Genomic DNA, 16737 nt, shown 5'->3' on the forward strand with positions numbered 1-16737 from the left:
GGCACCCCCAAATGTTGGCATTCAGGGTGGCTGCACCAATTGCCCACCCCAAAGGTTGGCCCTGAATATATACTCTAAAAAAAGTGGTGATAAGATATGCAGAGATTAGCTTTCAAAACCATATGCGCACACTTTCTTGTTTTGCCCACACAGCTACATATTCTGCATGTGCAATTATTTTTTTGCAGTTACAATGTAGGCACTTATTTTAAAAATAATTGGCTCAAAATACCATATTCATGTTATACCAACAATTTAAAAAATACAGACATTCACTAATCTGCATTTTCTCCTCCAGTTATGTTCAGTTTTTAATCTACTGATTTAATTTTTCAAAAGAAGTTTCTAAAATTGCATGGAGAGGTATGAATGTCCAAGTATTTGGCAAGCACTTTTCCAAGAACAAGCTGTAGTTTGAGCTAGAACCCTGTGGAAATTATGCACACAATCAAATAGGTTGACATCTGTTGTAACTGCTACTCATTTTGCCCAGGCAAATGGAGTTTTTGTGTATAAATTAATTTATCCACCCACAATTACTTGATTATGAAAATTTATATGCTCAGATATTTAGGCATTGAAAACCACACATTCAACTAGAGTTAAGAATAGATCATTGGCCCCACAGTGAACAAAATATCTAAAATATTCTGCATGTCATTTCTTTACTTTTTCAGATAGAAGAGTTTCGAAGACTGAGAACACATGTTAAAGGTGCAGAACTTTTAGAAGGCTGTGATGGAATATTAGGAGATAACTTTAGACCAACTCAGCCACTTAGCGACAGAGTCATCAAGGCTGCATTCCAGTAGCAGAAGAAAAAACAACAATGAAAACAAAGCTTTATTTAGGTAAGTGAAAATTCAGCAGAAAAACAAAAATGGAAAGTAAGTCTATTAAAACAATTTTCACAATAGAGATTGTGTTTTAGGAGACAATGCTTTTAGACAAATGCTCTGGGTAACCCATGTACTTTGAACCTTGCATTATTTTAATTTTTCATCTGATACCACCATATGTTTTGCCTTTATCTGCTCTCTCAAACACCTTGTAATAATTAGGTTCAATATAGGCTCTGTTCAATACTCAGTAAAGTCAACTGGAAATCCTTTAAAATTCTTTGATTTCAGTGAACCTTGGATTGGGCCCTGATAGAGCAATTTGGTTTCCTGTGATAAGAAGTGTGCTAAACCTGAGGACAAGTGAGATTTTCCTAGTGATATGGATGCACTGGTTGATTTTCACATTTTGTATTTTTAGGACTCCAGTCACCAAAGAGTCATTTTAGTGTTACAGAGCTCCACTCCTTGAGACTGATAAAGATGGAAGAAAATGACCTCATCTCAAAGGAGGGTTGTTTCATTTGGATCTCCTCTGTCCTCTGTTAAAATGTTACTCTTTTACTCCAAATGCTGCACAATTAGTTAGGCACAGCCAATGCATGCAGAAAAGGATGCTGAATAATTGGCCTTTTCATGACTAATGTTAATCTGTCGTTCCATTAATCAGAGTAGGTGTGATTGTTTCTTGTCTCAGTAATGTGTTTAGCTTCCACTGGCTTGAAGAACAAGAACTAAAAGATGACTTTGGGTCCTGTACATAGATGCAAATACACATTTGAACTTTCACTACCCACATGTCAGTTAATCTATTTCCCCATACCTTACATTTAAAAATCCCTCAATATCCCAGCATAAGTTACCAACCCTCATTACACTTAGATAATCAATGTACACAGCAGCCTGGTGATGGGATATACTTACACTGAATAAAAGAGAACTTACTATGCAGACAATAGGATCGGTCCCAACTTGGTAACCAACATTATTATTTAATAGCCCTCCAACATTGTCAAAAAAATGGACCATTCCAGATGCACAAGCTACTCACTTGCTCTCTGTAATGACTGATGATGCAAAATAAGTAGACATATCTCCACAGCTACAATGATCAACATCCTCCCCGCACAACATACATTTCAGGATCCATTGGTCTTGTACATACATGTCACAATAATGTGATGTACCTCATCCAGTGCATCAAATGCCCCAACCATGTGGGTGAAATGAGACAATCACTATATTTCTTGAATGAAATCACACAGAAAAATGATAAAAGACAAAAACACCACATCACCCATGGCCAAACACTTTTCACAAAGTGATCATTCCATCTCTGATCTCTCAGGCCACAAAGGAAACCTGCATAACACCTTCAGAAAGTGAGTCTGGGAGCTTAAATTCATAACTGTGTTAGACCCTTAAAATCATGGACTCAGTAAAGACATTGGGTTTATGGCTCATTACAACAATCAGTAACCCACCAACCCTCCTTTGTCCTATGACTGCAGAGGTGTTACCTGCCCACTTCACCTTGAATGGTCTCTTGCAACGTGTTAACTCCTTATGCTTAACAATTTGTATTTAGCTGTGACACTCTGACTACCTTTCCCATACCTGAAGCAGAGCTCTGTGTAAACTCAAAAGCTTGTCTCTCTCAACAACAGAAGTTGGTTCAATAAAAGATATTACCTCACCCACCTTGCATCTCTAATTTCCTGGGACCAACACAGCTACAACAACACTGCAAACAAAATAGAAAAAATAATGACATTCTGCTCAACCACTAAGAAACGTTCTCACTCTGGGCAAATGGATGAGTAGATCATCTATAAAACTTCTCTAGCCCTGGAGTGTCTGAGTGTTGTACCAAAATAAACTTCAACTAAATACTACAAGAGCAATTAGGCCACAGTTAACCAATAACCCGTTCAGCTCTGCAGGAAGAATCCAAATACATAAAAGCAACGATTTTCTTAGCTCCAGGCCCCTTTAGAACTACTGGTTAAAGAGAAAACAAGCACATATTGAACCCCACTTGAAAGAATGCTACCATTTGGTTTGGTGTACATAGAAGGGAGAGTACTTCAGAATCCTGTCAGAGTGTGAAATCTTAGCCTGATTAATTCAATGGCAAAACTCCCACTTGACTTCAGTGGGACCAGGATTTCATTCCTCATCTTTATGAGATTATGTTTTGGGCTCCAGCTCCCAATCTTGATTGGCATAACAAGTGATCAGGCAGAAGATGGCCCCTGTGGTAGATTGGTAACTTGAAAAGATCAGAAAATGGAGCCATTAAAACCAATGGGTTATAAATGGTCTCTCTTAGTGTAGTAATCCTTTACATAAAGATAATATGAATAACATAAATTGTTAAATAGGCTAGTGCAGTGGCCTAGCATTCTGGTGGAGAGCTTTAATCAAGCCTTAAAAACATTTTCTAGGTAAGTACTTACCATGTATTTCATATCTGTGTCATACCTGCACAGATTTCAACAGTGAAAATTAAATACTGGTCTCTCTGTCAGCATTGCTTCCACACTCCTATATTTAATTTTTGGACACATCCCTAAGTCCACTGAAACCTCAATTACATTGGCCTCTGCAATCACAAAATGTCATCACTTTAATCATGAAATGGGTTATTCAATTCAACTTGTCTCCTGCAGAAAAATTACTTAGGAAAATCACAGCAATATTTAACTACATGTTTTTCCTCTGTGAGTGAATAATGCCCTCAGGCCATTGTAGGTAATTCAGGTCTCTGAAACAGTGAAATTACTTTACATGCTGACTTTGAATTTTAAGCATGAAAGAGTTTCTTTTATAACTGTTGGAATTGAAATGTGAAAACATCGCCCTTTGCTTTTATGTTTGAAATGTTATTACATTTGTCAACACCTACAAATAATGGTTTTAAATAATCAGATTTGCCTTGGCCTTGCTTCACAAAATAACTTGCAGTTTCAATTTCCAAATGATGGATTTTTATATGTAAAATGGTAGTATTCACTGTTGGGCTATGCTAGTTAAGGACTCTACAGTACTGAAAAAGTTCTGTGGCTCTGAGCATTTTATAAGTCTACAGAAGACATGGATCTCAGCTCTACACCTGATTGAATTATTTATCAGAAACTCACTTTGCCAAGGGCAGTCTTCTTTTTAGTTTTGGATGCAGTAGTCCAGATAACATCAAGCTAATCAAGGGGGAAGAGTATATCCTCACTGTTGAGTTTGTCTCTGAGGAACTCAGAATATGATTTATGAAGGCTAAAAACTGCCCCATGCACAGTCCAGCTTTGATCACCCCTGTCTAAAGAAAGAAGTGAGATGAGGGGAAGAAGAAAGGAAACTCTTACGTTCAGTTTGCAGAGTGTTCCTGGCACTCTCCTCATTGGTGAGAGGGGTTGAGGGACTGCAGCCTCAGGGATCCATGGGGAAGGCACCTACTCTACTATGTAAAGCCATCACATTGGGATGGCTAATGCTCTGCATTTTCTTCTCCCCAGTGACAGTGTAGTGTGAATAGAAACTGTGTTGACATTGGCTGGATCCTCCTGTGAATTTTATTAAAGCCAGTCAGAAAAGGAATTTTCTGTCCCATGAAAAATTTGGAGATTTGGGGAAAAAAGCATCCAAAATTGGGATGAAAAGATAAAAATTTCAACATTTTCATTTTTTTTCTTTTCAGGTTAATCAAAATGTTTCATTTTGACTTTTACCCTATTTATTTTTATACAGAATAAAGTACATTTCTAAAGAAAAAGACATTTTGAAATAAAAAAATAAAATGTTCATTCTGAAAACATCAAAACAGGATGTTTTGACCTGTTCAAAACAGTTTTTCTCCAAAACCACTTTTGTCAAAATCTAAACAATTTGGCAAAAAAAAAATAAAAATCAGTTTTGCTGACAAAGTATTTTCCAACAGAAAAATGTTTTGCCAGAAGCTTTGGACTAGCTCTGCTTAATAGCAGCTGTGGAGTTCAGAGCTCCCACCAGAAAAGAACAGCGAATGATGCCAGTGATAGCACCATCTCTTGTACTGCACATCTCTTTGACCCAGCTCTACCCCCAGTAATTCACAGAATGGCATCTACATAATGGCCAGGGAGAGAATGCTTCCTCCATTCACAGGGAAGGTTACTTTATGGAGGGTCACTTCCACTCATATATATTTCTGGTTTTATTATGCCTTAGCTATTATATCTATAAAGGCTGGCAGACTTTGTACACATAGGCAAAAAGAAAAGGAGTACTTGTGGCACCTTAGAGACTAACAAATTTATTAGAGCATAAGCTTTCGTGAGCTACAGCTCACTTCATCGGATGCATTTGGTGGAAAAAACAGAGGAGAGATTTATATACACACACACAGAGAACACGAAACAATGGGTTTATCATACACACTGTAAGGAGAGTGATCACTTAAGATAAGCCATCACCAACAGCAGGGGGGGGAAAGGAGGAAAACCTTCCATGGTGACAAGCAGGTAGGCTAATTCCAGCAGTTAACAAGAATATCAGAGGAACAGTGGGGGGTGGGGTGGGGGGGAGAAATACCATGGGGAAATAGTTTTACTTTGTGTAATGACTCATCCATTCCCAGTCTCTATTCAAGCCTAAGTTAATTGTATCCAGTTTGCAAATTAATTCCAATTCAGCAGTCTCTCGTTGGAGTCTGTTTTTGAAGCTTTTTTGTTGAAGTATAGCCACTCTTAGGTCTGTGATCGAGTGACCAGAGAGATTGAAGTGTTCTCCAACTGGTATTTGAATGTTATAATTCTTGACGTCTGACTTGTGTCCATTCATTCTCTTACGTAGAGACTGTCCAGTTTGGCCAATGTACATGGCAGAGGGGCATTGCTGGCACATGATGGCATATATCACATTGGTAGATGCACAGGTGAACGAGCCTCTGATAGTGTGGCTGATGTGATTAGGCCCTATGATGGTATCCCCTGAATAGATATGTGGACAGAGTTGGCAACGGGCTTTGTTGCAAGGATAGGTTCCTGGGTTAGTGGTTCTGTTGTGTGGTGTGTGGTTGCTGGTGAGTATTTGCTTCAGATTGGGGGGCTGTCTATAAGCAAGGACTGGTCTATCTCCCAAGATCTGAGAGAGCGATGGCTCGTCCTTCAGGATAGGTTGTAGATCCTTGATGATGCGTTGGAGAGGTTTTAGTTGGGGGCTGAAGGTGATGGCTAGTGGCGTTCTGTTGTTTTCTTTGTTGGGCCTGTCCTGTAGTAGGTGACTTCTGGGTACTCTTCTGGCTCTGTCAATCTGTTTCTTCTATCATGCATTCCTACACCTACAATACCCACCTGCTGAAGTGAAGAAACAGATTGACAGAGCCAGAAGAGTACCCAGAAGTCACCTACTACAGGACAGGCCCAACAAAGAAAACAACAGAACGCCACTAGCCATCACCTTCAGCCCCCAACTAAAACCTCTCCAACGCATCATCAAGGATCTACAACCTATCCTGAAGGACGAGCCATCGCTCTCTCAGATCTTGGGAGACAGACCAGTCCTTGCTTACAGACAGCCCCCCAATCTGAAGCAAATACTCACCAGCAACCACACACCACACAACAGAACCACTAACCCAGGAACCTATCCTTGCAACAAAGCCCGTTGCCAACTCTGTCCACATATCTATTCAGGGGATACCATCATAGGGCCTAATCACATCAGCCACACTATCAGAGGCTCGTTCACCTGCGCATCTACCAATGTGATATATGCCATCATGTGCCAGCAATGCCCCTCTGCCATGTACATTGGCCAAACTGGACAGTCTCTACGTAAAAGAATGAATGGACACAAATCAGACGTCAAGAATTATAACATTCAAAAACCAGTTGGAGAACACTTCAATCTCTCTGGTCACTCGATCACAGACCTAAGAGTGGCTATCCTTCAACAAAAAAGCTTCAAAAACAGACTCCAACGAGAGACTGCTGAATTGGAATTAATTTGCAAACTGGATACAATTAACTTAGGCTTGAATAGAGACTGGGAATGGATGAGTCATTACACAAAGTAAAACTATTTCCCCATGGTATTTCTCCCCCCCCACCCCACCCCCCACTGTTCCTCTGATATTCTTGTTAACTGCTGGAATTAGCCTACCTTGCTTGTCACCATGGAAGGTTTTCCTCCTTTTCCCCCCCTGCTGTTGGTGATGGCTTATCTTAAGTGATCACTCTCCTTACAGTGTGTATGATAAACCCATTGTTTCATGTTCTCTGTGTGTGTGTATATAAATCTCTCCTCTGTTTTTTCCACCAAATGCATCCGATGAAGTGAGCTGTAGCTCACGAAAGCTTATGCTCTAATAAATTTGTTAGTCTCTAAGGTGCCACAAGTACTCCTTTTCTTTTTGCGAATACAGACTAACACGGCTGCTACTCTGAAACCTGTACACATAGGGTTATCAGTATTCCTATGAGTAGGTGAGCTGACCATTTTCTCCCATTATTCAAGTTAGCATGGTTTGGCAGCAGGCTTGCTGCCACTGAGTACGGAGGCCCACTCCAGTAACATCAGAGTTCCCCCTGACTTCACCGGTCTATCAGGGGAGGAGGAGCTAAATGATTCAGGCAAGTGTATTATGTAGCGAGGAAGAGAAGAGGGTGCTTGAAAGGTTTCATTGTTTCCTAGTGAATCAGGATGTGGGCTGTGTGTATGCCACATTCAGAAATTTGCAGAACATCTGCTCCTCAACATTGACTGAGCTTTACAGAGCTGAGCAAAGGTCTAGGCGATTATTGTCAAACGATGTGTTATACATCGATGGCAATATATGGTAGTGGATTTTATGAGCTACACAAATTGAAGGAAGAGATGATATAGAGAATATATTTCTGGGTAGGGGTTTTTTCATTCAACATTTAAACAAATGAGTAATTTTTTCTGCAGTTGCCTTCCAGTCTCAACAATCCACTAGCAACTCTATAAAATGAAAATTACCCAGGTAGTGTTATCCCTCAGTGCTAGTAGTCTGACATCTCAACTACTGGGCTAACACCAGTACCTGACAGTGTTCATGTCTGAGATAGGGCTTTATTTTGTGATGTTGCTGAAGCCAGGCCCCCTCCTCCGAACGGCCATTACGCATGAGAAAAGATGTTGTCGCAGGGGTTTTCAAATAATTGAGGTGAAACCATATTGTCAACATGACCAAAGTACAGCCAGATCCCTTATACAATAGTACTGGTCTCTCCTGGAGCTGGTGGTGACAGGTAGGCCCTCTCCCACGCTGCACACACATATCCCAGAAGACTTGTTTCCATTTCCAGTCTCTCTCAAACCACACCTGCCACTTGCAACACAGCTAGTGCAGGTAAAGCTCATTGCAGTATATTTGTCCTACGACATGCAGGACTTAAAAAAAAATCCACAGATTCCATTAAAACTTTTATGTAAAAAATTATTTTGGGGCAAATACTATACAAGTAGTTTTCTGCTCAATAGCAATTTATTTCAAGAAGTTCTGAGCAACTGAAAACAGGAGCTGTGTTGTGCACCTTTATGACTGATATCGCAAATCTTGCAATATTTGGTGTTTTTCCTAGAGCCTCCTCTGCTGGACTGCAATTGTTACCCAATAATCTAAGCTAAAAGTATGTCAACAGTTTCCATAGGTGCTGAGTTAAGCTACAAACTGTGATGCCTAAATGCTGCAACACTAGAAGGTTGCAGGAGGGAGGTCCGGGCTTGTGCAGAGTGTTGGGGTGCAGAGGGAGAGTGAGGGGTGTGGGCTCTGGGAGGGAGTTTGGTGCAGGAGGGGACTCTGGGCTGGGGCAGGGGGTTGGAGTGTGGGGGGGCAGGGTCTGGGAGGGAGATTGGATGCAGGAGGGGGTTCTGACCTGGGGCAGGGAGTTGGGGTGTGGAAGGGGGTGCGAGGTGCAGGTGGGGGCCGGGAGGCACTTACCACAGGCAGCTCCCGGCCAGCGGCACAGCAGGGCTCAGGCAGGTTGCCTGCATGCCGTGGCCCCACGCTGCTCCCGGAAGTGGATGCGGCCGGCGGCTGCTGGCACGTCTCTGTGCGCTGCCTGCATCCACAAGCATTGCCCCCACAGCTCCCATTGGCCAGTTTCCAGCCAATGGGAGCTGTGAGGATGGTGCTGGGGGCAGGGGTAGCATGCGGATCCACTTCCCCCCCCCCCCACCAGGGGCATGCAGAGACGTGTCAGCAGCAACCTGCCGCTTCCAAGAGCGACATGGGGCCACGGCTGACAAGCAGCCTGCCTGTGCACCCCACTGCACTGCAGGACTTTTAGCAGCCCAGATTCAGAGATCGTGAGGGGGCAGAGGAGGCCGGACAGAAATGTTAGTCATGGCAGGCCTGACAGAAATGTAAGACAAGCCAGATCTGACCCATGGGTGTAGTTTCCCCACCCCGATGTAGACGTACCTTTTGTTATTGATCCAGAAAGTGCTGAACATTCTAGACCTGAATCAGCAAGGTCTTTAAGCATGTTTCCAACTTTAAACTTTTGAATTCAGTGGAAAGTTAAACACATTTTTAAGTACCCTGCAGAACGGGGGCCTATGACCCTGATCCTGTGCACATTGTAATTAATGGCAGACCTCCCATAAACCTGGATGGTGCAAGATGAGGCCAGAAGTGCCTGATCTAAAGGACATTGAAATCAAAGAGTATCTTTCCATTGACTGCAAGGGGATCAGGCCCTAAGTTCACGTGCTAAAAAATTGTTGGGGGGAAAATATTTGCAGATATAAGTATTTTTGCAGTTAAAGTATCTTCTTTTTCTATTGTAGTCCTAAATCAAATAGATTTTTTTCAGATATAATGACAGTTTTTCCTCCAAGTCACAACCTATGCTGATTTTTATGGCTGATTTGAAAGCTTCTGAAAACATGATTTATGGTGGAACTGTTGATGTATTCAGCCTTAACTAATACTAAATACGTCAATAACTAAATGTTTGTCCAATGTACACCGGCCTTTATTGCAGTAACAGAAAATAACTCAGATTATAAATAATTTGATAAATAAAATCACAAGTGTTCCAAACTATGGAATGGAGGTAATAGGAAAAATAAATAGTAGGTGTTAAAACATCATTGGGTGAAATTATGCTTGGCCTTCTGATGGTTGCACAGAAGAGCAGGGAGCGGGGGTCGGAGTAACTCGGTGTGGGGAGGAGTAGGAGCTGCATGTCTGGTATTTCCCCCTCTGAGAAGGGGCATAGATTGTGTGGAACCTCGGTGCCATCCCCTAACATATTAGCCAGTAGAGTTGGCAGTATGTTGGAGTGAGGAGAGAAGACACTGTAATAGTCTACACCCAATAAACAGGTGATGCAAATGATTCCCTTCATGATCCAGAGAGCTGTCCTTGGATGGTGCAACTAGACACCTCCCCGTACACAGGGCACTGCAGAAAGGGTCAGTGCAGCCCATAGGAATGAGAATCATATAAATAGATGTGCATCCATACATTTCATATAATGTTTGTAAAGTATGTCACACTGCAGAGCATGAATGCAAACCCAGGTAAAGGATGGTATATGCAGCAACGCATTGCTATTATGAGATTGAATTAAGGAAACTGTGGTTCTGTTAGTTTGTTGTTGCTGAGTAAACAGCTGCGGCAGATTTCTGCAAACTTGACATTTCACGGATGTTGACATTACCAATCAATAAGTATCTTTTTTCTCACTTACTAGAAGCCTTTGCGGTTCTTGAGGCTCACAAAGAAGCTGCCCTAGGGAAATTCCAACACATTGGGCTTTTATTCTTTCCTATTCTGTTGATACAGAAGCTGGAACAAGCTTTCATCAGTCATTCATCACTCTGATGTGATTACCATTCTTCTCTCCTGCCTAGTTTTAAGAAATACTATCAACATGGGTTTGTTCGAAATGTACAGACTGATGTCTTAGAAGTGAAGAAATAGAACATTTGCACATTTAAACCTTGTTCCATTTTTCAGTTAATGACTCTATCACAGCCATTTCAATTCCTCTTACTGTATCCACTGGTTAAGGTTCAGTATTTAAAAAATGGGTTAGTTTTACTGTTAAATTTCAGGTTTAAAAAAAGGCTGTACTGTATATTGCCAAAATCTAGCCTTTTGCAAAGACTGCTGTATGGGGCTTAGCCCTCTGGCCCCAATTCAGCAAAGTACTTGAACATATGCTTACCTTCGAGCACAGCACTAGTCCCATTGAAGTCAACAGGACAACCTACATGCATATGTAACTCAGCCTTAACTAAGGGCCATGTGGCTTTTAGCTCATGCAGTAAAGGTTCATGCACTAAGCTCCAGAGGTCCCAGGACAGGTCCCTGTTCAATCCCACCCGCCAACAACCAAGGTCTGTCAGCGTTACACTTACACTGTGTGTGCTTAAATATGTAATTGGATCCAATACTATTCAATATCTTCATTAATGACTTGGATAATGAAATACATAAAATTTGTGGATCACACCAAACTAGGAGGGATTGCAAGCACTTTGGAGGACAGGATTAGAACACGAAATGATCTTGGTACATTGGAGGATTGGTCTGAAATCAATAAGATGAAATTGAGTAAAGACAAGTACAATGTTCTACAGTTACGAAGGAAAAAATATCAAATGTACAAATACAGAATGGGGAATAACTGGCTAGACAGAAATACCACAGAAAAGGATCTGGCAGAGATAGTGGATCACAAATTGAATGTGAGTCAACTGTGACGTTTTTGGGAAATGGCAAATATCATTTTGGGATGTAGTAACAGGAGTGTAAAACATGGGTAATTTTTGTTCTGCTCTGCTTGGCACTGATAAAGCCTCAGCTGTAGTACTGTGCCCAGTTCTGGTTGCCACACTTTAAGAAAGATCTGGACAAACTGGAGAGTATCCAGAGGAGAGCAACAAAAATATTAAGAGATTTAGAAAAAATGACATGTAAGGAAAGGTTAAAAGAACTGGGCCTGGTTAGTCCTCAGAAGAGAAGACTGAGCAGGTACATAACAGTTTTAAAATGTGTAATAGGTTGTTAGAAAGAGGTGTGTGATCAGTTGTTCTCCAAGTTCACTGTGGGTATGACAAAAAGTAATAGACAGTCTGCAGCAAAGATTTAGGTTAGATATTAGAAATATCTTTCTAATGGTAAGGGTAGTTGAGCACTGGAGGTTATCTAAGTAGTTGTTGAATTTCTGTCATTGCAGGTTTTTAAAAGTAGGTTTAACGAACACCTGTCAGGTATGGTCTAGGTATAATTAAACAGCCTCAGCACAGAAGGGATGGATTAGACGACCTCTCAAGATCTCTTTCAGACCTACATTTTTATGATTTTGTGTCACTGGATCTGGGCCAGAGTGCTCAGCACCAGGTATGATCAATCCCTATCTGCCAGATGGAATTACATTTTCAGAATGAACACATTGTTGGAATTGTCTTTGTTTAACCTGTAATTGAACTGCTTTTTAAATACCAAAATAGAGATAGGTAGAGAGATACATACATAGCACATCAAAATCTTTTAGACTATTAACAACAACAACAAAATATTTTGCTTTCTTTCTAAAGCTAAACAAAATCAAGAGATAGCTTAGGGAATTGGTTACCTTTAGGTCACTAGTACATATTTTCACTTAATTTCATGTAGACAAGAATCCACATCATAAAAACCATCATCACGGATAGCAGCACATCTATTGCCAATTTCAGCAGAGAAGCCAAGAATTAAATGGACATTGATACTGTGCTACAGAGATCCTTCACATTGAGATAAAGTCTCAGCACAATAGGGTTGAAGCAGAGTAACAGGGAGCTTAAATTGTTACTGACAAAACTGTACCTGTTCTGTAAAATAAGCAGAAGACTACAGGTTATTAAATAGTTACCATAATAATACATTATATTTATGTAGTGCCTCAGCTCTCAAGGATCAAGCATTTTAGAAATGATGGACATACATATATATAAGTATGCATGCACACACGCATGCACATGCAGTCCCAAGAAATCCTACAAAGTACAGTCACCTCTCAAATGACATGCAGCAACTTTTTAACACCACACTGCAATACTACACAACAGTTTAGAAGAGAAGCGAAGTATACTGGGCTTTAGCCAGCTGAAACCATAGTGGGGGAATTTTAGGTAGACTGAATGTAATTACCTGTTTGGAACTTGAACAAGACCCTGCATTGCTCTTTAATTTCTAATTCAGCACTTTCATGTGAACTAAAATTATTTAATTATAATTTATATCTAGAAAAATAAACCTGTGACAAGCAAAGAGCTATCCATTAAAAAAACAAAAAACAGTTGTTTGGCATGTTTAAAATATGTGTAATACTTTACCTCAGAGTAATAAAATACCATCTATATCAGTGGTGGGCAACCTGTGGCCCACGGGCTGCATGTGGCCCATCAGGGTAATCCGCTGGCAGGCCGCAAGACATTTTGTGATGTGTACTGTCTGTGCAGCTCCCAGGGGCCGTGGTTCGCCATTCCTGGCCAGTGGGATCTACGGGAAGTGGCAGCCAACACGTCCCTGTGGCACACTGTTTCCCACAGTTCCCATTGGCTGGGAATGGGCCTGTACAGCAGCCCCACCAGAGGACAGGGCTAGGGTCGGTATAGGGCTCTCCTGGGAACTGTTCTCTCAGGAACCGCAGCGGGGAAAAGGAGCAGAACCTGGGGCTGCCAGGCAGCCCCACTCTGGCAGCTCCTCCAATGTGGCCGCTATATTGCCCCCAGCCCCTCCCCTGCCTCAGCCCTGTCCTCCAGCGGGGCTGCTGTATAGACCCAGGAGACACAGCTGCATGGGAGGGTTGGGGGTGGGGATGGGGGAGGTACAGCAACTGCACCAGAGGAGCTGCTGGCATGGGGCCACCCAGCAGCCCCATGATCTTCTGCTCCTTTCGCTGCTGCCATTCTGGAGAGCCCTGATCTCTCAGGAACCGCAGCAGCAAAAGCAGCAGAACCTGGGGCTACCAGGTGGCCCCAGACCAGCAGCTCCTCCAGCGCAGCTCCCCCAGCCCAGCCCACAGCCCTCTCATGCAGCTGCATCTCCTGAGTCCTCCTGCCTGGGGTCTGTACAGCAGAAGTCTCCAGTGCAGTGGGAGGAGAACAGAGTCCCCCCCAGGCAACATGGAATGGATGTGGATCATAGGGAGGGGACGGGGAGAGCACGGGGATCTCGGGCTGGGGGCAGGACAAGGAGGAGTCATGTAGCAGGTCACGTGGGGAGGTAATGTGCCCTCCCCCCCGCTTTGTGTCCCTCCCATGAGTGCAGCATGCCAGCAAGAAATGATTTCTACTTCCACCACTGCTAGTTTCCTATCTGAAGTTCCAGTCTTATGTTTGTGACACAAAAACTATGATTTCATTGTGATTTCAAACTGTTTTGATTAAGATGGTTCTGTAATCTCCTAAACAATAAATTATTTAATGCAAGAAATGATCTTTGAAATAAGAGATCAGCAGAATTGCCTTGGAAACAATGCTTTTCAGAATGTGGAATGAATTGTCAGTGGCTTTTTATGGTTATTTAAATGTGTTAATATTTACTTCGTTTGCAATTGTTTTATACTGCGGTATTCTAATAATAGGCCCCCAAAATTTCCCAGGTAAAATGTTTACAGTTTATGGCCCTGATCTTGCAAGCTGCTGTCTATAAATTTACCTGCATAGTACCTCACTGGAATCAATGAGACTTCATATGGTACAGGTTCTACCTATGGAAAGCAGCCTCCAGGATCAGGGGCATAAACTGAAAAGAAACATTTCACCTGGGGAATTTTCTGATTATTACACACACCCATTTTTTCCCAAAAACATTCCTTCAGATAAAAAAAGCTGTTGTTTTGGCTGATAAAAATCTTGTACAATATTTATCTCTAGTGCAAGATTTATCTAATAGAACATTACTACTTTTAATATAACATGGTAGTAAAATTATTCTTAAACAAGAATAAAGGGTAAACTTGTAACACTATTAATTAACGAAATTAACATTTTCTCGCTTAATACTTTACATATATTTGCATAATAAACACAATACAAAATCCTCACATTTATGCATAACTAGACTCCTTACCACAAACCTTCCTTTAATATAATAGTTGCCCAAATCCTAATTCAACTTACTTTCACTGACTTTGATTTCTGGATCAAAAGCATTAAGCTTGAAGTCGTGAAAAATGTATCATGTGTGCATTCAATTATGGAGTAATTAGATTCTCAATCACCCTTACATCACATGAGGGATTAGCCAAGAAAGAAGAGAGATTCTACTCACTGTAGTGTATAGAACAGTTTTCTTAATTAGTTTAGCACTAATTGAGATTGAGAAAGTGTCAGTGTGTCATAAGGTAGATTTGCCTACATTTAGCCTTAGAAATCTAAGTTTCCAGCTGTTTTTGAAAACTGTGGTCCAGAACTTGTAAACTAAGGCTATTGATATTTTCACTTCAGTGATTTATGGATTATGCCCTAACTGCCTAATAACCCCCTCAATAACTATGCCAATAATACCAGTTATTTATGTTTTGAAATGCTATTAGTTTATGACCCCAATGAAGCCACAATGAGGAGTGGGGATCCATTGCAGGAGCACCCCTAAACATTTCTCACATAGCACACACAACTGAACTACTCTCACTTTAATTTAACATAGCACCATTCAAGTTTGGCCCAGCTTTCCCTCTGTCATGATGGAGGGGCCACCAGGCCAAATGTTACTGAGTGGCATTGCAGCCTGGTGCACCAGGTCACAACACCACTCTTGGGACCTTCTCAAACTGGGGGCTTGAGGCAAACTGCTCCTTTTGCCTTCCTCCTCCTCCCAGGCAACTCTACCCCAGCAGTGGTATGTACCATGTGTACGGCTGTGGGGGCCTCTGTGTTTTGCTGGGCACTCTATAAACACTTGAGTTTACAGTCTAAGATACATCCAGCGGTGGGAGGAAAACTTGGCAAGGCTGCCATCAGGGCACTTACTTCACATCCTTCCATTGGGCCTATCCTCAAGCTCCATGGATCCCTTGAGAGTTGTGAAGATATTGGGGAATAAGCTGGAAGCATGGGGAGAGTTGTATAGATGCCTTTGTGCCCCCTCCACATTAGCCCCTTAGCTCCCTGCAGCTCTCCCTCGTTCCTTGACAAGACAGCCACAGCATAGCCATATTGCCAGGGAGTAGCTGCCCCAGGACCTTTTAAAGAATTGGGGCTCTCCAGAGAGGAGGGGGCTCTGCCTAAAAGCCAACACATTTTCAGAGGAACATTCACACCTCAGCACTTGGTGCTCCATGTTTATAGATTTACATGCGGTATTTTTAACAGTAAAGTAAGGTTACTTGTCCAATACAATGAAATAGTTCATTACATTCACACCAGCCATTTCTGGATAGGTAAGGTGAAGAGCATTACAGTTCATTTGATTGGAAGGATATGGATGAGATGTGTTTGTATAGCACCTAGAGAAGTGGGAGCCTGATAAATGACTGAGGTCCTAGACACTGCCATGAAACAAATAATAAATAATAATATTATTTCCCTAGGTATGTCTATAGAATAGACCTAAATGAATCTCCTTATTAATTGAAAATTGGACTTCAGCCTGCAACATGCTGAGCAATTCCTGCAAGGTACATAGTAACCTCAACAAACATACAATGACTGCAGGGTGCTCAGCACTTCACACAGTTGGGCCCCTGAATCCATGCTCTACAGTTACATTTATCTCTCTAGTTACTGTTTGTATTATGCACATTAACAGCAGGTTTCCAGTTGGTCTGGCTGGGCAATTCACTGCTTGGTACAGCATTAGGGTTGGTTTGAAGTTATGATGATGGTACTATTTTACCAGTATGTTTAACATTTTAACATGTTCATGTAGACTTTTTTTCCTTCTCTATTA

At 41.6% G+C, this 16737-nt stretch overlaps 1 protein-coding gene across 3 annotated transcripts in view; it reads left to right on the plus strand.

Annotated features, from left to right (window-relative positions):
• The window catches only part of CA8 (carbonic anhydrase 8), a 55489-nt gene extending 51009 nt beyond the window's left edge, over positions 1 to 4480 (plus strand). The window contains exons 8-9 of one of the 3 annotated variants that reach the window (XM_038391094.2): positions 678 to 851; positions 1261 to 4479. In XM_038391094.2, coding sequence (XP_038247022.1) covers positions 678 to 812 — 135 coding nt within the window. In that variant the 3' untranslated portion in view covers positions 813 to 851; positions 1261 to 4479. Of the gene's footprint in view, positions 1 to 677; positions 852 to 1260 lie in introns of those variants that run through there. The other 2 variants (XM_043507819.1, XR_006278821.1) reach the window with 2 other exon arrangements.
• The last annotated feature ends 12257 nt before the right edge of the window (positions 4481 to 16737 follow it).

Source organism: Dermochelys coriacea, chromosome 2, assembly GCF_009764565.3.
Source record: "Dermochelys coriacea isolate rDerCor1 chromosome 2, rDerCor1.pri.v4, whole genome shotgun sequence".
NCBI classification, from domain to species: Eukaryota; Metazoa; Chordata; order Testudines; family Dermochelyidae; genus Dermochelys; species Dermochelys coriacea.